Source organism: Phaethon aethereus (genome assembly GCF_964289735.1).
Source record: "Phaethon aethereus genome assembly, chromosome: 1".
In the NCBI taxonomy this organism is placed as follows: Eukaryota; Metazoa; Chordata; class Aves; order Phaethontiformes; family Phaethontidae; genus Phaethon; species Phaethon aethereus.
In genome coordinates this window covers 163143913-163164963 of record NC_138575.1, presented here as the reverse complement: position 1 = coordinate 163164963, position 21051 = coordinate 163143913, and the positions used below count along the sequence as shown (strand labels likewise).

The 21051-nt window shown below is 36.9% G+C and overlaps 1 protein-coding gene across 2 annotated transcripts in view; it reads right to left on the bottom strand.

The window, feature by feature from the left end:
• The window catches only part of UGGT2 (UDP-glucose glycoprotein glucosyltransferase 2), a 94409-nt gene that overhangs the window by 34539 nt on the left and 38819 nt on the right, over nt 1-21051 (bottom strand). For both annotated transcript variants that reach the window (XM_082001170.1, XM_082001169.1), the window contains exons 14-23: nt 19186-19271; nt 13742-13877; nt 12071-12202; nt 10460-10624; nt 9888-10011; nt 9710-9808; nt 7563-7657; nt 4725-4931; nt 3230-3361; nt 1196-1323 (exon numbers count right to left, since the gene is read on the bottom strand). In XM_082001170.1, coding sequence (XP_081857296.1) covers nt 1196-1323; nt 3230-3361; nt 4725-4931; nt 7563-7657; nt 9710-9808; nt 9888-10011; nt 10460-10624; nt 12071-12202; nt 13742-13877; nt 19186-19271 — 1304 coding nt within the window. The remainder of the gene's footprint in view (nt 1-1195; nt 1324-3229; nt 3362-4724; nt 4932-7562; nt 7658-9709; nt 9809-9887; nt 10012-10459; nt 10625-12070; nt 12203-13741; nt 13878-19185; nt 19272-21051) is intronic.

The following is a 21051-nucleotide window of genomic DNA, read 5'->3' as shown; positions in this document are numbered from 1 at the left end:
CGTAGTTCTATTTCAGTGTCACGAAGCCTTAATATTTGATTAAATATGCTTTGCCTCTCACTACTTATCTCCTTGATAGTTTACCTCTTCTTCATTTTGTTTTTCTGGTAGTTATTCTTTCAGTTATACCAGTCCTTCCAGGTAACAGAAATAATACTCAGACACAGAAAGTCAATAGATATTGTAAAAATAATACAATTTTGCTCTCTTTGTACACAAACTGTATCCTTAGATTAAAAGCTGGCTAGAACTCATCTTTACACTTCTTCAATTAACAGATGTGTGAATGTTGTCTAGCAGGGTGTCAGAGCACCACATCTGCCCACACCTCTACAGGCTCCTTTTTTCTAATGATTCCCAAAGACAGTGTACCTTCTTACTCAAAATATCAATACATGGATTTTACTGTGGTTTTAAGATACACTGGATGTTATCAAGCTTATTACTCTTCTTTGAAATTACTCGTAAGTAAACAAAAGCTAGTAGGAATTGTTTACAGTTAGCTGTACTCGCCTCTTGGTTGCAAGTACAGTGAAAGTAGATAAAGTATTTGGAGTATTTTAGCAGAGCTGCACACGTTATGAGGCAAGTTGGAGATAGACACGCAGTCATCTCTTATGCCTTAGCCTCATGACACACATGACCAATGATAAAAGGGTGCATGTCTCTTGAATAACACAGAGTGCCTTTTTTCTGCTCTGTGCTGTAACAACGCGGTACCAAAGAGGCTGGGAACAGCAGGGTAAATGACACATGCAGTTGAAACCCAGCATATACAGTTTATATATACAGTGGAAAACTATGTTAGATAGCATAACTAGCCAAGCATAAAGGTGATACAAAAGTTAGCAGATGTGCCATTTCTTCTAGAAAATAGGGCAAGGGTTTGAGTAGGTAAGTATACTAACTCTGTCAGGGAAATGCTAAAAAGGAAATGAGGGACAGTTAAACCTGTCTATGCAGAAGTACTCAGATGCTAAGTAAAAGGATAGCAAACATATAGCATGCAAAAAGCAAACACTTCAAGTCCATGTAGAGTTTATATATATGAGCATGAAGAGTATGAAACTATAGTCATAGTTGACTATATATTCAAACTTTTGTTCATATTTGCCATGTAAAAGGATTATTAATTTGTCATGGGCAATAAACAAGGCAGTATATCATAAAGCCTCAAAATGCAAAAGAATTTTACCTTTTACTACTGTTTCCCATCTCTTTAACAATAGCTTTAATCTTCTCCGCTGAGGTACTGTATGTTATTTTTTCCAACAAATTAAAGTCATCTGCATAGAATTCATTTTCATCTAAAGGACCCAGTACCTTAGAGAAAAAATGTTACTAAGCATAGAATGTCCCAATAATGTTTCTTCTAAAAGCAAAAATATTCTAATATTTTAAATTAATGTACAATATTCAATATACAACCCCCAGCCCTATATACATCAATATTGTTAACTGTGTAGTGCTAAACTGCATAGTAAGTACACAGGATTAGGTTTTTACAGTTATGTAACTACAGTTAACTATAAATCACAAAGAACAGCTGCAATGGAAATATCTAAGTTTAAGAAAAAACTCTGTTAGGTACATTATTTTAAACTGAAATTCAAATTACTATCTGCCTACTGCACTCTTTAGTTGCTTAATTCTGTGAACACAATTTTAAACTTCTCAAGGCTTCTCAGATGAAGCAGAATGGATAGAAAGGAAGAAAAGAGCAAAAGATAAGAAATCACAGAATATCCAGAGACAAGAAACAGAACTACTATGTTTTTTTGGTATCTGAAGGAAAAGAAGGTGCCTTGAAGTCCCACAAAGTAGCTTTGAGGATATTGTATGGCTTTTCTTACTCATAGTCTACCAGGCTAACCTGACCCGAGTGAACTTCAAGAGCCTACAGGGCTCCCAGGATGCAGAATGTCATGATGTAAGCTTGGTGCTGAATGCCTCTCTCCCAAAATTCAACTGCTTCCTAGGTTATCTAACAAAATTCCACTTCTGAATTTTTATTAATATTAATGATGCATGAGATGAAGAAAAACATAGTGTGATTATGAAATACCATGCTACTTTTGTAGAAGTCATAAATAGAAAAAAAATCATTTGGTAATAAAAACAACACTTCAGTGCTGAAATAGCAAGGATAAAAATCAAGGATATCCCATGTCTTTTTTAAAAGTAATCTTTTAAATTCAAAAGACATTTTCAGATAGATGAATATAAATGATCAAATTTATCCAAGTATTTTAAGAAACTTATTTCCTCAAAACTTAAAATATGACACTATTTGAGTTTTTTTAGGCATGGAAAACAGTAATAACCATTTATAAAATAACACTGAATATTTAGATACGGAGGGCGGGGGGTTGACACAAAAAAGCCAACACAATTCTTTTGTGCTTCATCAACAAAAACACTTTCTGTGGGTTTGTTAGTGGTATTTCAGTTGTATCTCAGAATCCATTTAGGATGCACAAGAGTAACTAAGAACACAATTTAAAGAGAGTTTCCACTAATGAGATGCCAATATAATATCTCTCTTTCTAATGGTGGAGCAATAAATAGAAAAGTGTTAATTCAAAGAGTAGTTTGTATAAACTGTATTTGAAATATAAGGTATTGACTGTCATTAAGAAGTAATATATATTGAACCCAATATTATATTTTTTAATCACAGTTCATCTGTAGCCACACTGTAATTAAAGCTATTGGTTTCAGAATATACATACAAGAAATGGAAACAAGCAAGTACTATACTTTTATTTGAACACTAAGAATTAAGACTATAGAACAATTTAATATTTATAAACAATTTGTGGTTTTAGAGCTTCAAATACTACCCTAGTCAATGTAATCTATTTTTTATTATATATGCAGTAGTTTACCCTACCCCAAATGTGTAAATTACAGGTAACTTCAGGGTCAAAAGTTATTCTTAAATATCATTAATAATACATCAAATATTAACATACTTAAAGAATTTTGTGAGATTAACTCTTAAATAGCTGTGGGAATGGCATACATACATAGTAGATTCAATGGAATGGAGCTAATAAACAAATTAGAAGTAAAACAAAATAAAAAACAAGGCAAACATTCATACCATTCTCTAACAACAGGCTGAACAAGAGGTAAATCAATATAATGCATTTTCTTTAGCTTGAAACTGAAGTTCCAGGAAGTAAAAAATACCTACAAAAAGATTGACAAATAATTTCTTTCTTACCCTGCCATTGCTCATAACAGCCGTTTGCCCAGGAAGCAGCTTAAGAACCTCCTGGCAGAACATCTGTTGGGTTTTAATTAAATCCAATCCTAAAGTGTTGTACTTCTTCTCAAAAGTATTGTCATCCATTCCCTAAAGCAAAAATAAAGCACAAGATAGGGGAATGATTCAGCAAAAATAAATTTTGTAACAGCTGAGATAATCAAATATTTTCTTCAAGCTATGTGGTAACCAGAAATTAAAACAAAACAACAACCTCAGCTTCAATACAAGTACATGACTGTTGGTGTGCAGCCATGGTCTAGTGTGTGTCTAACTAGCGTGTAGTTTTTACCCTTGAGCAACTGTGAATAACCATAGGAGGAAAGCTAAGCCTGAGGTTGAGCGCTTTTTCTATGAGCCGGCACACAGCTGCATGAAAAATATAATCCTCTGTTAACAACTGAACTGTATTCTCACTTTTAGGAAAAAGGTATAAAAGATCCATAATACTCTAAAAACCTAACCTAATATTTTAATGTGGTCATCAGATACAGCTCAGACGTGTTTTGGGGAAGCCAACATCATCCAGTAAGACACACAACAAATCAATGTTCAAAGTGGGGAAAAAAATGCTGGAACTTTGCCATGTTTACAGTGGCACTGTGCCTCACTCGACACAATTACCCTGCTATATTAAACTCTACTGATATGTATTTCTTCATTAGAAATGTACAGACCAATCAAATAGATTCATTCAGATACAATTAATATAATAAAATAAATTAGTAACATGCATGCTCTGCTTAATTAGCTACCTTTTATGTCTTACAAAATCTATTAGACAATGAAATAAGAGCATGACCCAAACCAGCTAATGAATTTACCAATATGGTGCCAGAGAGTTCTTTTAGACTTCCAGATCTTCCTATTTACAAATACTACAATTTACAGCTCCTGAAACAAAAACTGTAGTTTGCAGCTGTTATCAAATAACTCAGATCCACTCTACATGTGAACTTCGAAATCAGCAACGTTTGTATTTTAAACCAAAGAATTTTCACAGAAACACACCAGAAAATGTTGGCCAAAAATATACAATGCTCATTAACCTCAACTGCTTCAGCCTGTGCCTATTACTGTTCACAACCACAACAGCAAGGTAAAACCAGTTACTTCTGAAGTCCTAATTCTTGACAAACGTTAATACTGTAATTTTAATTGAGACAGCTATTAAAAAAAATAAACAATTAAAACTTAAACTATTTTGGCCTCAATAATCCAGTATCTATACTCTGTATTTTTCAGTACTCTTGTGTTTTCTTCCTTTAAAGGAATTCTCTATTCTTCCATCACATAAAAGTTGTCAAAAATCCAAATCTGCTTGAGCAGAAGCTGTATAAGGGTTATAAACTTCATAGCATTTGGCCAAACACCATTACCCTCAACGACACCTCCTTACAATAAAATATATGTAAAATGAAAAAGAAAGTAGTATAATTTAGTTTGCACTCACTGGGATGAGGAATTTAGTAATTTTAGTTCCAGCAGCAAGGGATTTTGCTGTCTCTTCCTTAGTGAGTTTACTTAGGAAACTTTTTAAGTTGCTGTTGTTTTGGGTTAGAAAAGCGGTCAAAATTCCTCTTGCAATGGCTGTGTTATCTTCCTTTATTTTTGATGAAGGATTGTTCAAAATCCCAACTCGTGCATGACTGCTTGTTTTCTGCAAAGAAAAATACAGAATACACAATTTTACAGTTCCATCTGCTGTTACCTAATGTATTCATATCTATTATAACTCTGTCAAATGCCCTTAAGTATTTAATTTTTTGCAGCTCTTTGTCTTTAGAAAACATACAATGCCTAATTCAGAACTTCAGCTAGGATCAAAAATGTTATTAGTAAGGATTTACCTATTCTGTAATACCTATTTTAAAGAGCAGTGTTTTTTTTTTATCGAACAATTGCCTTTGAGCATTCTGCAGAAGTGTATTTTTTAACAAAGGACATACACAAGTGTTCATTTACAGATTTCAGAACTGGTTTTCTAGATGTTTTTCTATTTTTCAAAAACTATCAAACTAAGCATAATACAAGAAAATTTATCCACTTATCACTTTAATCTTAATCAGCAAGAACATCTTTCAGTTGCTAAAATCAGTGATACCACTTAAATTTCATTCAAGAGAGTGATGATTCTAAGGTAGTATCAAATACTATCACTAACTGAAGAAAAGGTAAATGGACTCTACTGCAGTAAAGAGTACAAAAATAAGGAATGAAATCACTGGTATTCAACATATTTAAATAGCAAACTTTAAATTGCAGCCCTTGAGAAAATTTTTGTTAAAACACTTATTTGGAAAGCTTGAAAATGTGTACTTTAAACTGTTCCTGAGATGTGGGCTCTCGCTGGAAAGAAGACAGGCGGCATCCTAGGCCACATTAGGAGACACATGGCACTCAATCAAAGGAAGTTCTTATTCTCCTCTACTCAGTACTTGTGAGGCTGCACTTGGACTGCTGTGCCTGGTTTTGGTCCCCCCAGTGCAGTAAGGATGCTGAGATGCTGGACAGGCTTCAGCAAAGAGCTACCAAGATGGTCAGAGGCCTATGATGAGGTATTCAAGAAGCTGGGTTTGCTCAGTCTGGCAAAGAGGAGGCTATGGAGAACCCTAATAGCAACCAACAACTACTGAAGGTGGGGGGAGTGAAAAACATGACAGGGCCAAACTCTTCTTGGTAGCCGCAGAGAGTATAACAAGGGGTAATGGTCAGAAATTTTGGCCTGGCAGGAAAAACTACACTAGGAAGGCAGTGCAACACCAAATTGTCAAGGGAGTGGATGGAGTCACCTCCTTTGAGATTTTCAAGAGTCCTTCAGACAAACCTACAACTGACCTGATCTAATAATGGCAAGAATCCCACTTTGAGTGGGAGGCTGAACTAGAAGACCTCCAGAGGTCTCTTCCGGCTAAGACATCTCAATTTTTTTCAAATGAAGTAAAAATGTATTAGTTTTCAAAATATTATATATTAGCTGGAACAGTTACAAGTGAGTTCCCTTCATCCACTTCTCCCAGATTCTTGCACGCTTTTCTTCAAACGCCAATGGCAAGTCGTGTGCAAGAGGTGTCTGTCCCAGTTCTGCACCTATTGGAAATTCTACTAGACCCTGAACCAACAGGCAAAAGGGACAGGAAAGGAGTAGAGAATCTCCGTACGAATCAATGGACTTCAAAAAAGGACTATGTTTTTGTCTTTTTGTCATGAAACTCAGAAATCACTAGACCAAGCAGTACACGAGGTTTATCTAAATAAAATCTATGAATTAGAATGAAGATAACCAATTAAACTGCTATTTCATAGAGGATCCAACAAACCTCATTCAGAACGGCTTTTTCTAATGTTTTTCCTATAGATTCTCCTTGCTAACAGATGAGGACTTGCCCAGACAGTTCTTACTTCCTAGCTGGGAGCTATGGCATATTTTCCCCACTGAAGGGTGGGAAAAATGAAACTACAGAGGGAATACATCTGTCAAGCTTAGGTCACAGATCTAGCAGTCAAATAAATGAAATGTTTTTCTGTAACAAGGACTTGTGCTGCATATTCCTCTTTGCAGTTTTTTAAGCCTCTTTTAAAGATGTATTTGGTATCACGCACTCCCTGTAACATACCAATTTTATAATTCCCTTAGGGTCGTTCCTGTTTTATTCCTGATTAGTAAATCTAGATGTTTTGTCAATTTTAATCTAAGTACTCTTCTAACCTCCCCAGAACTGAGGGCTTTTTATTATTTATATTCATGTGACATTTACTTGTATACTTTAAATCCTATTATTAATACTGAAGAACTTAAAAATAAGCAAACTCATAAATGTGGATGATCCTCCTACCATATTAAAATTAAAAAAAAAAAAATAATTGGTCTCAGAAGCATACAAACAGTATGTGGAAAAATGGTCACTTCATGGCCATATATGATACAGGAGAACACTGCATAATGGTTCACATCAACAGGCATTATCCTAGCTTCCCTGGCACAGGTAACATGCTAGGTTACTTCACGGGAGAAGGTCTGTAACTGGGAAGAAATTCACCCTTTTAACGCACAGCGTCATAGTTTGTCTCCTGCATCAGGAGTCCATGAACCAAATGATCATTTACAGGCCTGTAAGATGCCAGTGCTGCAGGAAAGTAGAGCAAAATGAAAGCACAGTCTCACAAGTCTGCACCTAACCCACAAAAAAAAATTGTCCACCTTTATTTAAGAGTATAATTTTGAATGTGTGCAGTATTGTTAAGAACCTATTCATAATAATTACTTTAATAAAAACTGCTAGAAACTCACCAGGTGTTTCAAGGCATTGGAAAGCAGTCGTCTCCCAGCTGGCTTATCAAAATCAGCAATAATCCAGATAGTAACAGCATATAATGCATCTTCACCTGAAAATGAAAGATAATCCTGCTTTACATTCTGGAGAATCTTCTCACGAGTAATGAATAATGAATTAATTCTGTTTGAGGTTTTGAAGTTTGTGTATGTTTGCTGACTTCAACTGCAAGACTAATCTTCACCACATCAGAATCTTTTGCTCCCTGAATTGAAATAAAATTCTTAGGAGGTAATGTATCATGATAATATGAATGAGTCATTAAAATAGCCGATCTATTGTTGTACCACTGAACAAGATGGCCCTAAATAATAAGCTAGCTCCAATTAATACGACCTGCTTTACCAGAGGTTTCTTGTGAAGATTTGATGGAGGCTGGTCATATATCCGAAAATAAAAGAATTAAGTAGTTACAGGAATGCATGAGTTAGGACATTCACCTTCCCTGGCAGCAAAGGGAGAGTCCTTCAATCAAAGGCAGGACAAAACTTTCCATTTCTGGACACAAACAGGAATATACCAAATACAGTCCAAAGAAAGTAAACTACTGTATAGGCATATATGCAGAAAATTTCCCTTTTTGCTGGTCTATAGCCTCCTGTTCTTTATTCTTCATAGAAGGCCAATGGTACATGAAAAATTCTGCAAAATTATCTGTAGAAGAGTATCAGTTTACTCAGGTCTACCATATATTCCCTAAAAGGTATTACGTATAGATGGGAATTTTACAAGGTTCTGGTGAGATTCTAGGAAGAGGTTATTATTAAGTGTTGCTGCAGTCTAGAGAAAGACACTGGGGACAGAGATTTGAAATCTAGATTCCAGCTTAAAGGTTATGGGTTTTACTCAAGAAATTTGAATCTCAGAAATGAGCCTATAGACTGAAAGCCAGTCATCATTTGACAACTAACTGGGATGTCCCTGTGGCTGTAGACAGAGAATCAAATACAAGCAAATAATTTTTTTTATTCTAAAGAAGTGTAAGTATATGGCATTTCTTTCTGATAATGGAATAAGTAAAAACTATGTTAACATTGCATAAAAATTACTGAAAGATTAGCACTTTGTTAACAGGATTATTTTGTCCCTTGATGGACTGATGCAAATGAGCAGTTGTTAACTGTCTACTCGTAGAGGTTAACAAGGTGCAGGCTGTTGTAAAATTCCATGCAGTATTATGCCTCACTGTTGTAATTATAGTTTCTTCTAACTCCAAGGGAAATAATAATATAGTTATTAAAATACTATAAAGTATATAAAACATATTTAATAAATTTAATAGAAATACATTAAATATATCAATTATATATGATTACTATGAGTAAATTACTATATTTATAAATATAAATAAAATTAATTTACACTAACATTTAATATAATGTATTATGAAGTATATAAAGTATAATTAATAAAATACTTGCATATGCAATAAGAATATTTTACATTAAAATATTTTGTATGTACAAAAAAGTGTGAGTTTTAGCAAGATAAAATGTATACATGAGTAATAATCCATCAGAATATATATATATTTTCTTTTCTACAGAAAGACAAAGCTTCAGATACCAAAATTAAACAACTTAACTAGAGGAAAAATAAAGAGATACTAAATGCTAATAAATAAAAAAAAAAATCAATTGTTCCTTAAATTATAGAAATGCCTAATTTTGTAGCTATTACACAAACTATACATATAACTATATTCTTCACTTGCTAATGCTGCAAGTAAGAGTCCTTTGAAAACTGAATATACTCTCTTTAATATCTTCAAGTAAAACCATATTAGTATGAAAACTGAGTCTGTTTTTGAAGCTGCAAAAGTCTTGCAAAGCATTTTAACCTCATGCCTGTAAAACAAAACTACAAAATCGAAAATAACTATCCTGTTAATTATAATTTATGTTTATAATATTAGGATATGATCTGGCTCCTGAAAGAAGATACTGAGATATTGGTAAATTTATTTATTTACATGGGAACCTTGGGATACTTACTTATTTGGGACATTTTACTGGCAAATTTCAACAATATGTAATACATACATACACACATACATACATACATATATATAAAAAAATAAAACCCATATAGAAAATGAATATACCTTTTTTTGTTAAATACTTCATGTTGTCTGAAATTACAGCACTTTTATCTTGTGAGTCCAAAAAGGAGAATGTAGAGAAGTCTTCCACATCAAATGGAACTGCAAAATGTAAACCACAACATGTTAGACTTAAAAAAAGGACAAACATAACAACAGTCAATGCAAGAAAAGTATTTACCAGATGTAGATCTGAAATGCATGTATCTTCTTTCTGCTCCAAGAATAGTGGGGTTTATACGGGAAACTACATTGTGCTGATCCATAAGAAAATCCATTGCATTTATATGATCATTTAACAGACCCTGTAGTAAAAGAAAAAAAATTAAATCTGTACTTTTATAGTTTCAAGACAAATAAAGACCAAGCATTTGTACAATCCTTCAACTGAGCTTAAAACCTCTATATACACCAAGTTATGGACAATGTCAAGTAAAAAATATATAAATATCACACCGATATTACTTCAAAATATCAGATACACATTTTTCAATGAACAACTGCAGTACATTTTCAGTTTCTGGTTGAAAAATTCCATATAATTACTATACGCTTAGTTGATCCTTCAATCTTGTATAATCTAAATATACGGCTTCAAAACCATGACCGCAAATTAATGTAACAACGTAATTTCAGTTGTGATATTATTCATTTCAAGCCATCTCATTATGAAAAATGGAATATATAAACACGGCTCCAACAATTCGCTGTCAAATATTTCATCTTGCATTCATTCAGAAATGTTAAACATACCATGAACACTGCCCTCTGGAAGAATCCGGTGGCATCAATAATCCTCTGAAGAATAACTGTCTCTAACTCGGCAGCATCCATCTCTTCTCTGTTAAAGGGCACGCCGTTAAAGAGAGCTTGAGGCAATGGACCCAGGCCAGTCTTTTTATAAAAGGTTGCTCCTGCCTGATCATATCAGAAATATCACAGGATTAAATAGACTGTGGCTGACTGCAGCAAAAAAATGAAACTATTATCAGGAGACAACGAATTCTAATCTCCAAGCACTGTTCACTGTCACACCTTCTCAGGAGTAGCAGGTACAACAGGAAGTGTTTGGAAAGCAAACAGGATGCTTGGGAGTCATTTCTCAAGTAGCATGACAAAAGAAATTATAGATCTATACGTGGTATTTTAAATGTTTGCTTTATAATCTTGCTGAGAAATGTTATTTTATTTTGCTTAACATTCTTAGCAAAAAATACCAAGTAAATAACATTGGAGAAAGACCTTAAAACAATCATAGTTTCAGGTGGATTGACCTAGACTTTTTCCCCAAAAACAGCACCCCCAAAAAAAAAAAACTAAAGGCTTTTATGTTCAGAAGCCAAGCCTTTTATGTTAAGAAAGCAGAACAAGTTAATTTTTCCTCAAACAGAGAAAATTCAGTGAGACAAATAGAAATAAAAATGTACTGTAAGTAATTTCCCCTTCCTGTTCTGCATCCTTTCATGGTTTCTTTCACCGTCACTTTCTGGATGGCTACAAACTCTATGGCACTATCTATGAGTCCATCTTTCTGTCATCCCACCGTCTCCTCCCTCATCTTCATCACAGTCTCATTGTCCCTACTTGTGCACGGGGCTTCCTCCTGGTGGCTGGCTATCTATTTTTTCCCTTTAATGTCCTCTGTGGGAAGCTTTCCTCCCCGAAGCATATCCAGCTGTTTCCAGGGCAGATTCAAACTGCCCTCCATGCAATTCAGTGAGGAACAAGCAGCGCAAGGCGAACAGCAGCTTTTTTCTGACTGCCCAGATGCATCTTTTTAAAGGAACATAGTATACATTATGTAACAAATTTTAAAAGGAAATAAATAAAATGGATGGCATGTGTCAGAAACACAAGATTGTACAAATGACACAGCTAAAGACATGTGAAGGAAAATGGTAATTTTATATATATTTTAACAGAAAATTGTCTATATAATCAATTACAGATAAAAATGTGTCCTCTATAGCTTTTAATTCAAAATCCATAGCTGTCTTTCCCAAAGAAAATTATAACCAGAAAGCACAATTAAAGAAAACAATGATTCACCTAGAAGACAGGCTTCAGCTCCTCACCCAGAAGACAAACGTAAACAATTTCTGCAGTGCAAGAGAGACCCCTTGACATGCTTACTTAGAAAAAAAATGTGTGCTCCTGAATGCAGCAGGCAATAGGAAATTTTAATAGTGAGAGTAGTAATGCAGAAACCCTTTCAAGATTTCCACTAATGACTAAATGGTGGCTGAAAAACAATTGACTCAAAGATACTGCATTTACTTGCTGTAACATTTAGCAGTCTTTCAGCTTAGTAAATGCAATAAATTGTGTACTGCAATATTGGTTACCGCTTTGCTATTGACATACCTTCCTCCCTTCATCATATTCAGAATGAACACCTAGTATACTCTGAACATCAGCATGTGGGTATTCACTTCTAAGAATATCTTTCACGTGATTTACTGTTAGAACAGTTCCATCTTTCACTTCATGGTACATCTGTAAAAATTATAACAGAAAGAAATAAAAAAAAGGTAATAAATTGTCAATAATAATTTAATAAAATTACTAAAGTAAATGTCATCTTTTTATAGTACTCTAGTATATCGGTATGCTTTTATATTGCTTTTATTGCTATATTGCAGTTTTTATATTGCTTTAGTAATTATCACCATTGCACATATGCACAATTTTTATTAGAGCACTGTCCTGATTAATTTATTATTATACCTTTAGTATAAATCTGAAATGGCAAAGAAAATACACTTATGTGAGCTGAATGTGAAAGGTTATTTCTCTCCACTGATTAGAGAAGGAATCTAAATTCTTACTAGAAACCACCTAACCATGGGTAGTTACCTGAATCTATATGGGATGAAACCAAGCCTGAATTAGTCAGTGATACTTTTTCCTACAGTGATAATTTTTCCTTACCAATGCTATTTTATTTCATAGCATAAAATTTTATTGCTTTCATCAAATGTACAAAAGAAATTTGAAGTGAAAAGTATTCAATCCATTTCTTTTCAAATGAGGAATAATACATTTCTCTCTCTAGCTCTGAATATCTCAACCCTGTATTTTATTTATTCTATTTTTGTTATCTTTTAGTTATATTTATCATCTCCTCCTTTTTATATTATAAAACAAAGTAAATAGAGGAACACAGCATTTTAAAAAGCACACTGTAAATTGCTATTTTGTGGTCTGGTCATGGATAATAGTCATGCATGTGTGTCAGCTCCTAACACTTGTGGATTTCTATTGCTCTTCCAAGGTACTCCTAGTTCCTACTCAGTTCCTTTCATCTTAAGCTCTCTGAGTCTGTCCATGACACCAGTTTCTAGGCACTGAACAGAATAATAAAAAATAAAAGTGAGGAAAAATGTTATATATTAATACCATATTCTCTGATATGATTTTTGCCTGCAGAGCCTTCACATAGACTGCTCACTATATTTCCCTCCATTCATCTCTCGTCTCTGAAATTCCTGTCTTTTTACATGAACCTGCATTCTCTCACACTGAAAACCTGTCTCATTCATTAAGCTGCAAGCCTGGAATATTTCTGTGTTTTCGACACAGCTCAAGGATGAACAAAAAAGAACTTATCTTAACTCTGTTTCTACACTAGAGGACAACCAAGGGTTTTTTCAAAGCTTATAGGATTGCCAAGGAGATATTAAAATGCCTGTACTCCCAGAGATACAGAACACAAAGACGGGCACATCACGTTAACACAAATACAGAATCGTTTTTCACAAGAAAATACTAAAAGCTGTAAGGCATGCATCTAGCTTTTTACATTCTTGAAGAAAGTCTGTAGAGAGGTAAAATGACAAGAGCAAGCTGATTTCCAGAGGAGGAAAGTATTTCTGCAACTCATTCTATAGCATATTAATGCTATACATGTTTTTAATTACTTCCATGCAAAGTAAATGCAAATGTACCATGTTGTCACAAGGTAGCAAAATCCTAACTATATAGAAAAGTAATAAGTAAACAAAAAAAAAGGTGATTTCTTGCAAAAGAACTAACATTAATTATCGAGGTAAAGGCTTGAGAGGTGTCAGATTCCTCTGCAATGTAATTAAAGGTTCTCCAAAGAGCTATTCCAGCATCTTCATTTCCATCAATTTCTTCTTTTGTACTTAAAATGAAAACAAATCCAATTCTATAAACAAATAAAAAGAGATCACACATTTTCAAACGTCAGTTTCAAACACATTCTAATACCAACATAGAAGAACAAGATGTTTGCATTCAATGAATCTGTCCAGCATCTAGGGATGAAAACACCTGTACCAAGGTGGTGTTGCCACAGACTGTAAGTGGTGAGACTGAGGATACCAGCTATGTAAACTTGATCAGATATCCTAGATTATGCTTAGGTTACCAGCTATGTACTGATTTTGGATATGCCTCTTCTACCATTTAAAGCTGACACTAATTAAGATTTCTGTGAGTCATTAGGACTTACTCACAGCCCTTTCTCTCCTTACCTGTCTGAAGGTTATGACATTCTTTACATTCCTGCCATCATCTCTTAGTGGCTTGACTCTTTGTTTTAGTCTAGTCATTGTCTGTCTCTTATTTTTCCTGAAATGGGTGTCTTGAGTAGCTGCATGAAGACATGCTGGAGTCTTGATGTGCTGTCATCAATACATGCCATTCTTAGTAGCCCTTGTCTTTTTTTAAATGTCTTTAAAAAAGACGTTTTTACCTTCTGGGGCTTCCCCATCCCCACATTGCCGTTCATCTTCCATTCACACCAATTTTAACACATCTACTACAATTCCCTACACTTCCACAAAATTAAAAAGGCCCTAGAAATAGGAGGCTGAAGAGGAAAAAAGGCCCAGAAAACTCCTAGTGGAGGCAGTATTTTGATACTGTTTTCATGAAAAAAACCTGGATTGACCAGGCCATACTATCTTTACAGCATAAAGTGTAACAGAGATTTGGTGTTCTACAATAGCAGGGGAAATCCAAGCCTAATAGACACTTGTTTGCCTACACAAAACATTTTGATTAAATTGAATATCATCATTTGCACACATAATACATGAAGATGTCACTGAAAAGTTTGGCACGTGCTCCAGAAAGCCCAGAAGACCAAGATATTGATGTGAAGATCCCGTTTCTCCAGGGAAAAAAGGCTTTGAGCAATGAGACAATCTGGTCAAACAGACTGCAAATAGTGGCACAATGATTAAAGCACAAAGTCCTTCACAGACTGAAGACCCAGGAGAGTTAAAACTGAAGATATTTCAAGTTACATTTCCTGCCGAGAACACACAAGGATCCTGCTGGTCTCTACTACACTACTGGAGAGGACTTCTGACCATTACAGTCGGTTCCACATCTTAGTTGGCATAGGAAAGGGACAAGAAAGATTCTTCATTGAGTCTTAAGTGACAGAGCATGACAGACATCTGTAGCTAGAACATAGAGATTCCCAAGAGGATAAATACATGCCTATTCATGAACCCATCTGCCTGCATTAAGAGATGAAGAATAGGAAGGTGGATTCTTCCGGTCACCTGGAATTTTGTGAGTGCAATGCCATCAGAACACTTCTAAGGATCTCCAAGCCTTCCACTGTCTGGTATCAATAAATTTTCTTAGAAGGATAAATACCCTCTCCTCCACCCACTGCACTTCAACATCAAGCCTGCTTGTATAATGGGAGAGAGGAATGGGAAGAAGATGGCCCAAACCAGATATTTTTATGAATCGGAAATGGAGATTTTATGTGAATACCTTGCTGTTGCACCAGCTCCAGGGATCAACTTCACGTAGTTTTCCAGAACACATCCTTGAATCATCCTGAATATCTGCAGCTAATGCTACTGTATTGAGTTTGCGTGGCAAGGTTTTGGTAGCAGGGGGCTGCAGGGGTGGCTTCTGTGAGAAGATGCTAGAAGTTTCCCCTGTGTCTGACAGAGCCAGTGCCAGCCGTCTGCAAGACGGACCCACTGCCGGCCAAGGCCGAGCCCATCTGCGACGGTGGTAGCGCCTCTGGGGTAACGTTATTTAAGAAGCAGGAAAAATGGCAACAGCAATTGTAGCCACAGAGAGGAGTGAGAACACATGAGAGCAACAGCCCCGCAGACCCCCAGGTCAGAGCAGCAGGAGGGGCAGGAGGGGCTCCAGGCGCCGGAGCAGAGGTTCCCTGGCAGCCCCTGGGGAAGCCGATGGTGAGGCCGGCTGTGCCCCTGCAGCCATGGAGCTCCACGCTGGAGCAGATCTCCACCTGCAGCCCGGGGAGGGCCCCACGCCGGAGCAGGGGGATGCCCGAAGGAGGCCGTGACCCCATGGGAGGCCCATGCTGGAGCAGGCTCCTGGCAGGGCCTGTGGCCCCGTGGGGAGAGAAGCCCAGGCTGGAGCAGGTTTGCTGGCAGGACTTGTGACCCCGCGGGGGACCCAGGCTGGAGCCGTCTGATCCTGAAGGACGGCACCCTGGGGAAGGGACCCAGGCTGGAGCAGTTCGGGAAGAACTGCAGCCTGTGGGAAGGACTCAGTGGGAGAAGCTCGTGGAGGACTGTCTGCCGTGGGAGGAACTCCACGCTGGAGCAGGGGCAGGGTGTGAGGAGTCCTCCCCCTGAGGAGGAAGGAGCAGCACAGACAACGTGTGATGAACTGACCACAACCCCCATTCCCCGTTGCCCTGCGCCGCTCGGGGGGAGGAGGGAGAGAAATCGGGAGTGAAGGTGGGCCTGGGAAGAAGGGAGGGGTGGGGGGAAGAATGTTTTGAGATTTGGTTTTATTTTTCATCATCTCTACTCTGATTTGATTGGCAATAAATGAAAGTAATTTCCCCAAGTTGAGCCTGTTTTGCCTGTGACAGTAATTGGTGAATGACCTCACCCTGTCCTTGACCCACAAGCTTCTCGTTACACTCTCTCTGCCTTGTCCAGCTGGGAAGGGCAGTGACAGAACGGCTTTGGTGGGCATCTGGTGTCCAGCCAGGGTCAACCCACCACAGCTATTCATACTAGGTCTGCAGCAAAATCCTCTACCATTAGATGTCACTTATCCCAAGACAAAAATGACAGTGCACAAAAAGGCTGCTTCATGAAAAATCCCTATGGAAGCAGCTATTCAACTTTGTTCTCTTCTACCTTTACTTTTCAGCAAACCTACAGGTAGGAATGTCTGCCGCAGCTAAACCGCAACCAAAACCACTTAATAATGTGCTAACTGGCTTACACAATCACATCTATGAAATACAGCTGTATAAGATGCTGCCTATCCCTGGCTATACATATGACAGCACTTGATAATGTTCGATATACAGCAGTCGGTTGAAAGATCGAAAATTATGCCAGCTATCAAAGAGGCAAATTGTAAGACAGAACAAGGGAATTAGAGTTTTTCTATAGGAGTATCACAGAGACTCAAAGCTGGCTTCTGTTACACAAAACACCGTGCATCTTGCAAAGATTTCCACGAAGCATACAGCTCCTTCATAGCTGCTACAAGAACATGAGAGCGCTACTGATCTCATGACACATGAGAGCTACTACAACAACATGCCAATCTGCAATGCTGGGCCCATGTTTCAGAAAACCTTCGTATTTACAAGGTATAATTCAATGAGTTGATTTAGGAAGTCAGGTTTTCATTTGGATAGCCACTTCACATTAGATATACTAAAACTATTAACATGAAATCTGTCATATCAGTATACAATTGTTTAGACAGATGTTCAGGACATAATCAGGTGTACATCAGATCAAAGGACAGAAGGAGGTAAGAAATACAGCAAGTTTTCTAAAAAGATATAAATAGTAATTAATGCATAAAGATGCACCATGTTCTACAATTAACTGCTGCTCCCATTTTTTACACCTCTCTTTATTGTAAATAAATTTTCCTGAAGTCTTGTGTCATCTGGGTGCTCTCGGAAGAGTCAGCAAAGCAAAATATTATATGACAGTAGAGACCCCATGGCTTGTCTGCATCTTGGATACTGTGTACACGGCTGTTGCTTTCATCTCAGAGAAGTTATATTAAAACTAAGAAAGTTCAGAGAAAGACAAGTCAGAAAACAAAACCACCTTTGGAACAGTTTCCGGGTAAGGAATAACTAGTAACCTAGGGAAAGAAATGACTGTGGTCGAATATGACAGACCTTTATAAAATCATGACCGGCATCTAGGGAAGTGGGAGAAACTGCTCAGTCTCTCTCCCTATTATAAGAGCTACTGGGACAGTAAACAACGCTATTCAAAGTCTGGCTCAAAACAAAGCAGTTCTTCATACACCACGTAGTTCAACTGTGGAAACACCTGGAAAAGGATACTGTGAGTGCTAAAAGTTTATATGAATTCAAGGGGGAAAACAGAAAAGTCTAAGGAAGAGACACCCATTGAGGGTTGCTAAATATTTAGAAACTACATACAGGTCTGGAATTCTTTAATCTCCAAATGCATCAAGGCCAGGAAAATACTCAGGCAAAGTACCTGGTTGCCCTGTTCTTTTTATCATACCTAGGCAGCCCCTTGTGGCTTGTTGCAGACAAACTGACCTAAAAGGACCTTGAGTCCGACCAAGTTTCGCTGCTCTTATGCTGTTATGTATCAGAAAAGGCAAATTAGGTTTTAGGCTATATCCTCTTCAATGACTGAAGCAGTATTGTCTCCTGGGTAGTGACAACAGAGACAAAACGCATGGATAACTAATATCTGTCCTCCATTATTTTTTTGTCATTGAATGATAAAAAACAAAGAAAAACAAAACAATGATCAGAACTAGTAAGATTTTAAAGGAAAATTAAAACCCTGCAATTTATTGAGGAAACAAAAAGCCATTTCACAGGAAGATTTAAAATATATAACATGGAGTTCATCTTGCTGAACCTTGGATCTACTTTGGACACACTTCTCTTTTTTTATAAGCTGTGGAAATAAACAGGCACTTCTGAAAGCAATTAATTTTTTCTTAAAGTAGGCATCTCAGGTCAACCACATTCTTCCTCAGCAGTGTCTCTTTCTCACAACTGATGACTAGTTCAGACTCAGACAACTAATTTTTAGAAATTCAAAACTTGGCAAGGATAATATCACTTTGGTCTTTAAGTATTTATAGAAAAACAAAATAGGTAAAGCAACCTTAATTGAAAGAACTAAATTAAAAAATGCTCTCAAATCATGTTTTACTTACAGAGTATTTTGCTTAGAATGCAACTTCACATGGGCATTCGGTGGGACTATTTGACAAGATAATTTTTTATCAGATTTTTGCAGTTCATTTTCCACATACTCAGGTATGTTGTCACTTGCAACCTCTTTGCTTAAGAATACTTAATACCTGAGTAAGCTTATCACAAGTGGGTAACCAATGTGGCTTATGAGAATGTTGTTGCATTGGACTTCATTTGAATTCACATCTTTGACTAGCAGAATAGAAGATGAAGAAGAAAAAAGGAAAGCAACCTTCTTTTAAGTCTTTTCTTCAAGACTTTCAGTTTTCCTTACCGAAGTGGTACATTATGATGATAGAATAATTCTGCCAGTTTCATATAAGCACCTGTATCTTCTTGGACAGGATCAACAAAAAGTACCTAAGAAGAGAAAACATATTATACAGCCAATATTTATTTGTGATGTCTGTTTTTATTTTTTCCAAACATAAAATCTAAGGTAAGAACAGAAATTTCCAAAGCAACTGTGCACCTCAACTGTTTTCAATTCCCTAGAACATTCACTGTAAGAAAACTTTAAGAGTATAAATGACAATAACTTCAGAACTAATGAATTTGGACTAAATACTGAAAACAGGATTTAACCTTTATTGAACTTCAAACCAAGTGATATCACTACTCTCCTTCGAAAGGCCCTGTGCCAATACTTTGTTTTTATTAATGAACTTGATATTTAATTTAAAAGGTTCTAATGTTGACTTTTCTATTCCTCCTTTCAACTAACTCTCTTCTGTTGTGAAAAACCAAACTAAAATAAATAAACAGAATATATTGACTTAAAACTTGAACTAAAAAATGAAGCATTGGAAAAGAATTCTTCCTTCCTGTCTTACATATTTTTGTATTCACTTTTTCACTTATTGTAGCTTGAAGTGTAAAATCAGATCTTTCAGGCATACACAGAATCTAAAACTGGGATCTGTCTGTATAGGTAGATCATCCTTATGCAGATTTAAATATGACATTGGTACCCTATTTATTCAGCTTTGTATTGATTTTGCCAGAGTAGCTGAAATGCAGCAGAGTAATTTAAAAAATTTTTAACACTCCCTTGCCCTCAGATTATAGTTAAATGATATGTTGTAGATTTCTATAATACAGTTGTTATATACAACTATGACAATATTTAACTTTGAATAAATAACTCAATCTACTTCATGTTACACACATCTTATGCTTTGTTATAAACATATTTTTATTACATATCGCTTGCATTTTGATTGTCTTTTTATATACTGAACACCATGTCACTTAGAGCGACTACATCAGTGGAAAAGGGAAAAGCTACTGATGATGTCTATCAGGACTTCTGTTAAGCCTTGGACATGGTTCCCCATAAGAACTTTCTCTCTAAATCGGAGAGGCATGGATTTGATGGATGCGCTGTTGACTGGATGAGGAATTGGTTGGATGGTCGCATCCAGAGGGTAGTGGTCAACGGCTTAATGTCCAGATGGAGATAGGTGATGAGTGGTGTCCCGCAGGGGTCTGTATTGGGACCAGTTGTCTTTATTATCTTCATCAACAACATACTGGGATCGAGTGCACCCTCAGCAAGTTTGTAGATGACACCAACCTGAGTGGTGCAGCTGACATGCCTGAGGGATGGGATGCCATCCAGAGGGACCTGGACAAACTCAAGGAATGGGCCTGTGTGAACCTCATGAAGTTCAACAAGGCCAACTGCAGGGTCCTGCACCCAGGCCAGGGCAACCCCCGGTATCAGTACAGGCTAGGGAATGAAGGAATGGAGAGCAGCCTAGCCGAGAAGGATGTGGGGATACTGGTGGATGAGAAGCTGGACGTGAGCCGGCAACGTGAGCTTGCAGCCCAGAAGGCCAAACGAATCCTGGACTGCATCCAAAGAAGAGTAGGCAGCAGGTCAAGGGAGGTGATTCTGCCCCTCTACTCTGCTCTGCTGTGAGACCCCACCTGGAGTCCTGTGTCCAGCTCTGGAGCCCTCAGCACAGGAAAGACATGGACCTGTTGGAGCAGGGCCAGAGGAGGGACACCAAAATGATCAGAGGAATGGAACACCTCTCCTGTGAGCACAGGCGGAGAGAGTTGGGGTTGTTCAGCCTGGAGAAGAGAAGGCTCCGGGGAGACCTTATTGCAGCCTTCCAGCACTTAAAGGGGGCTT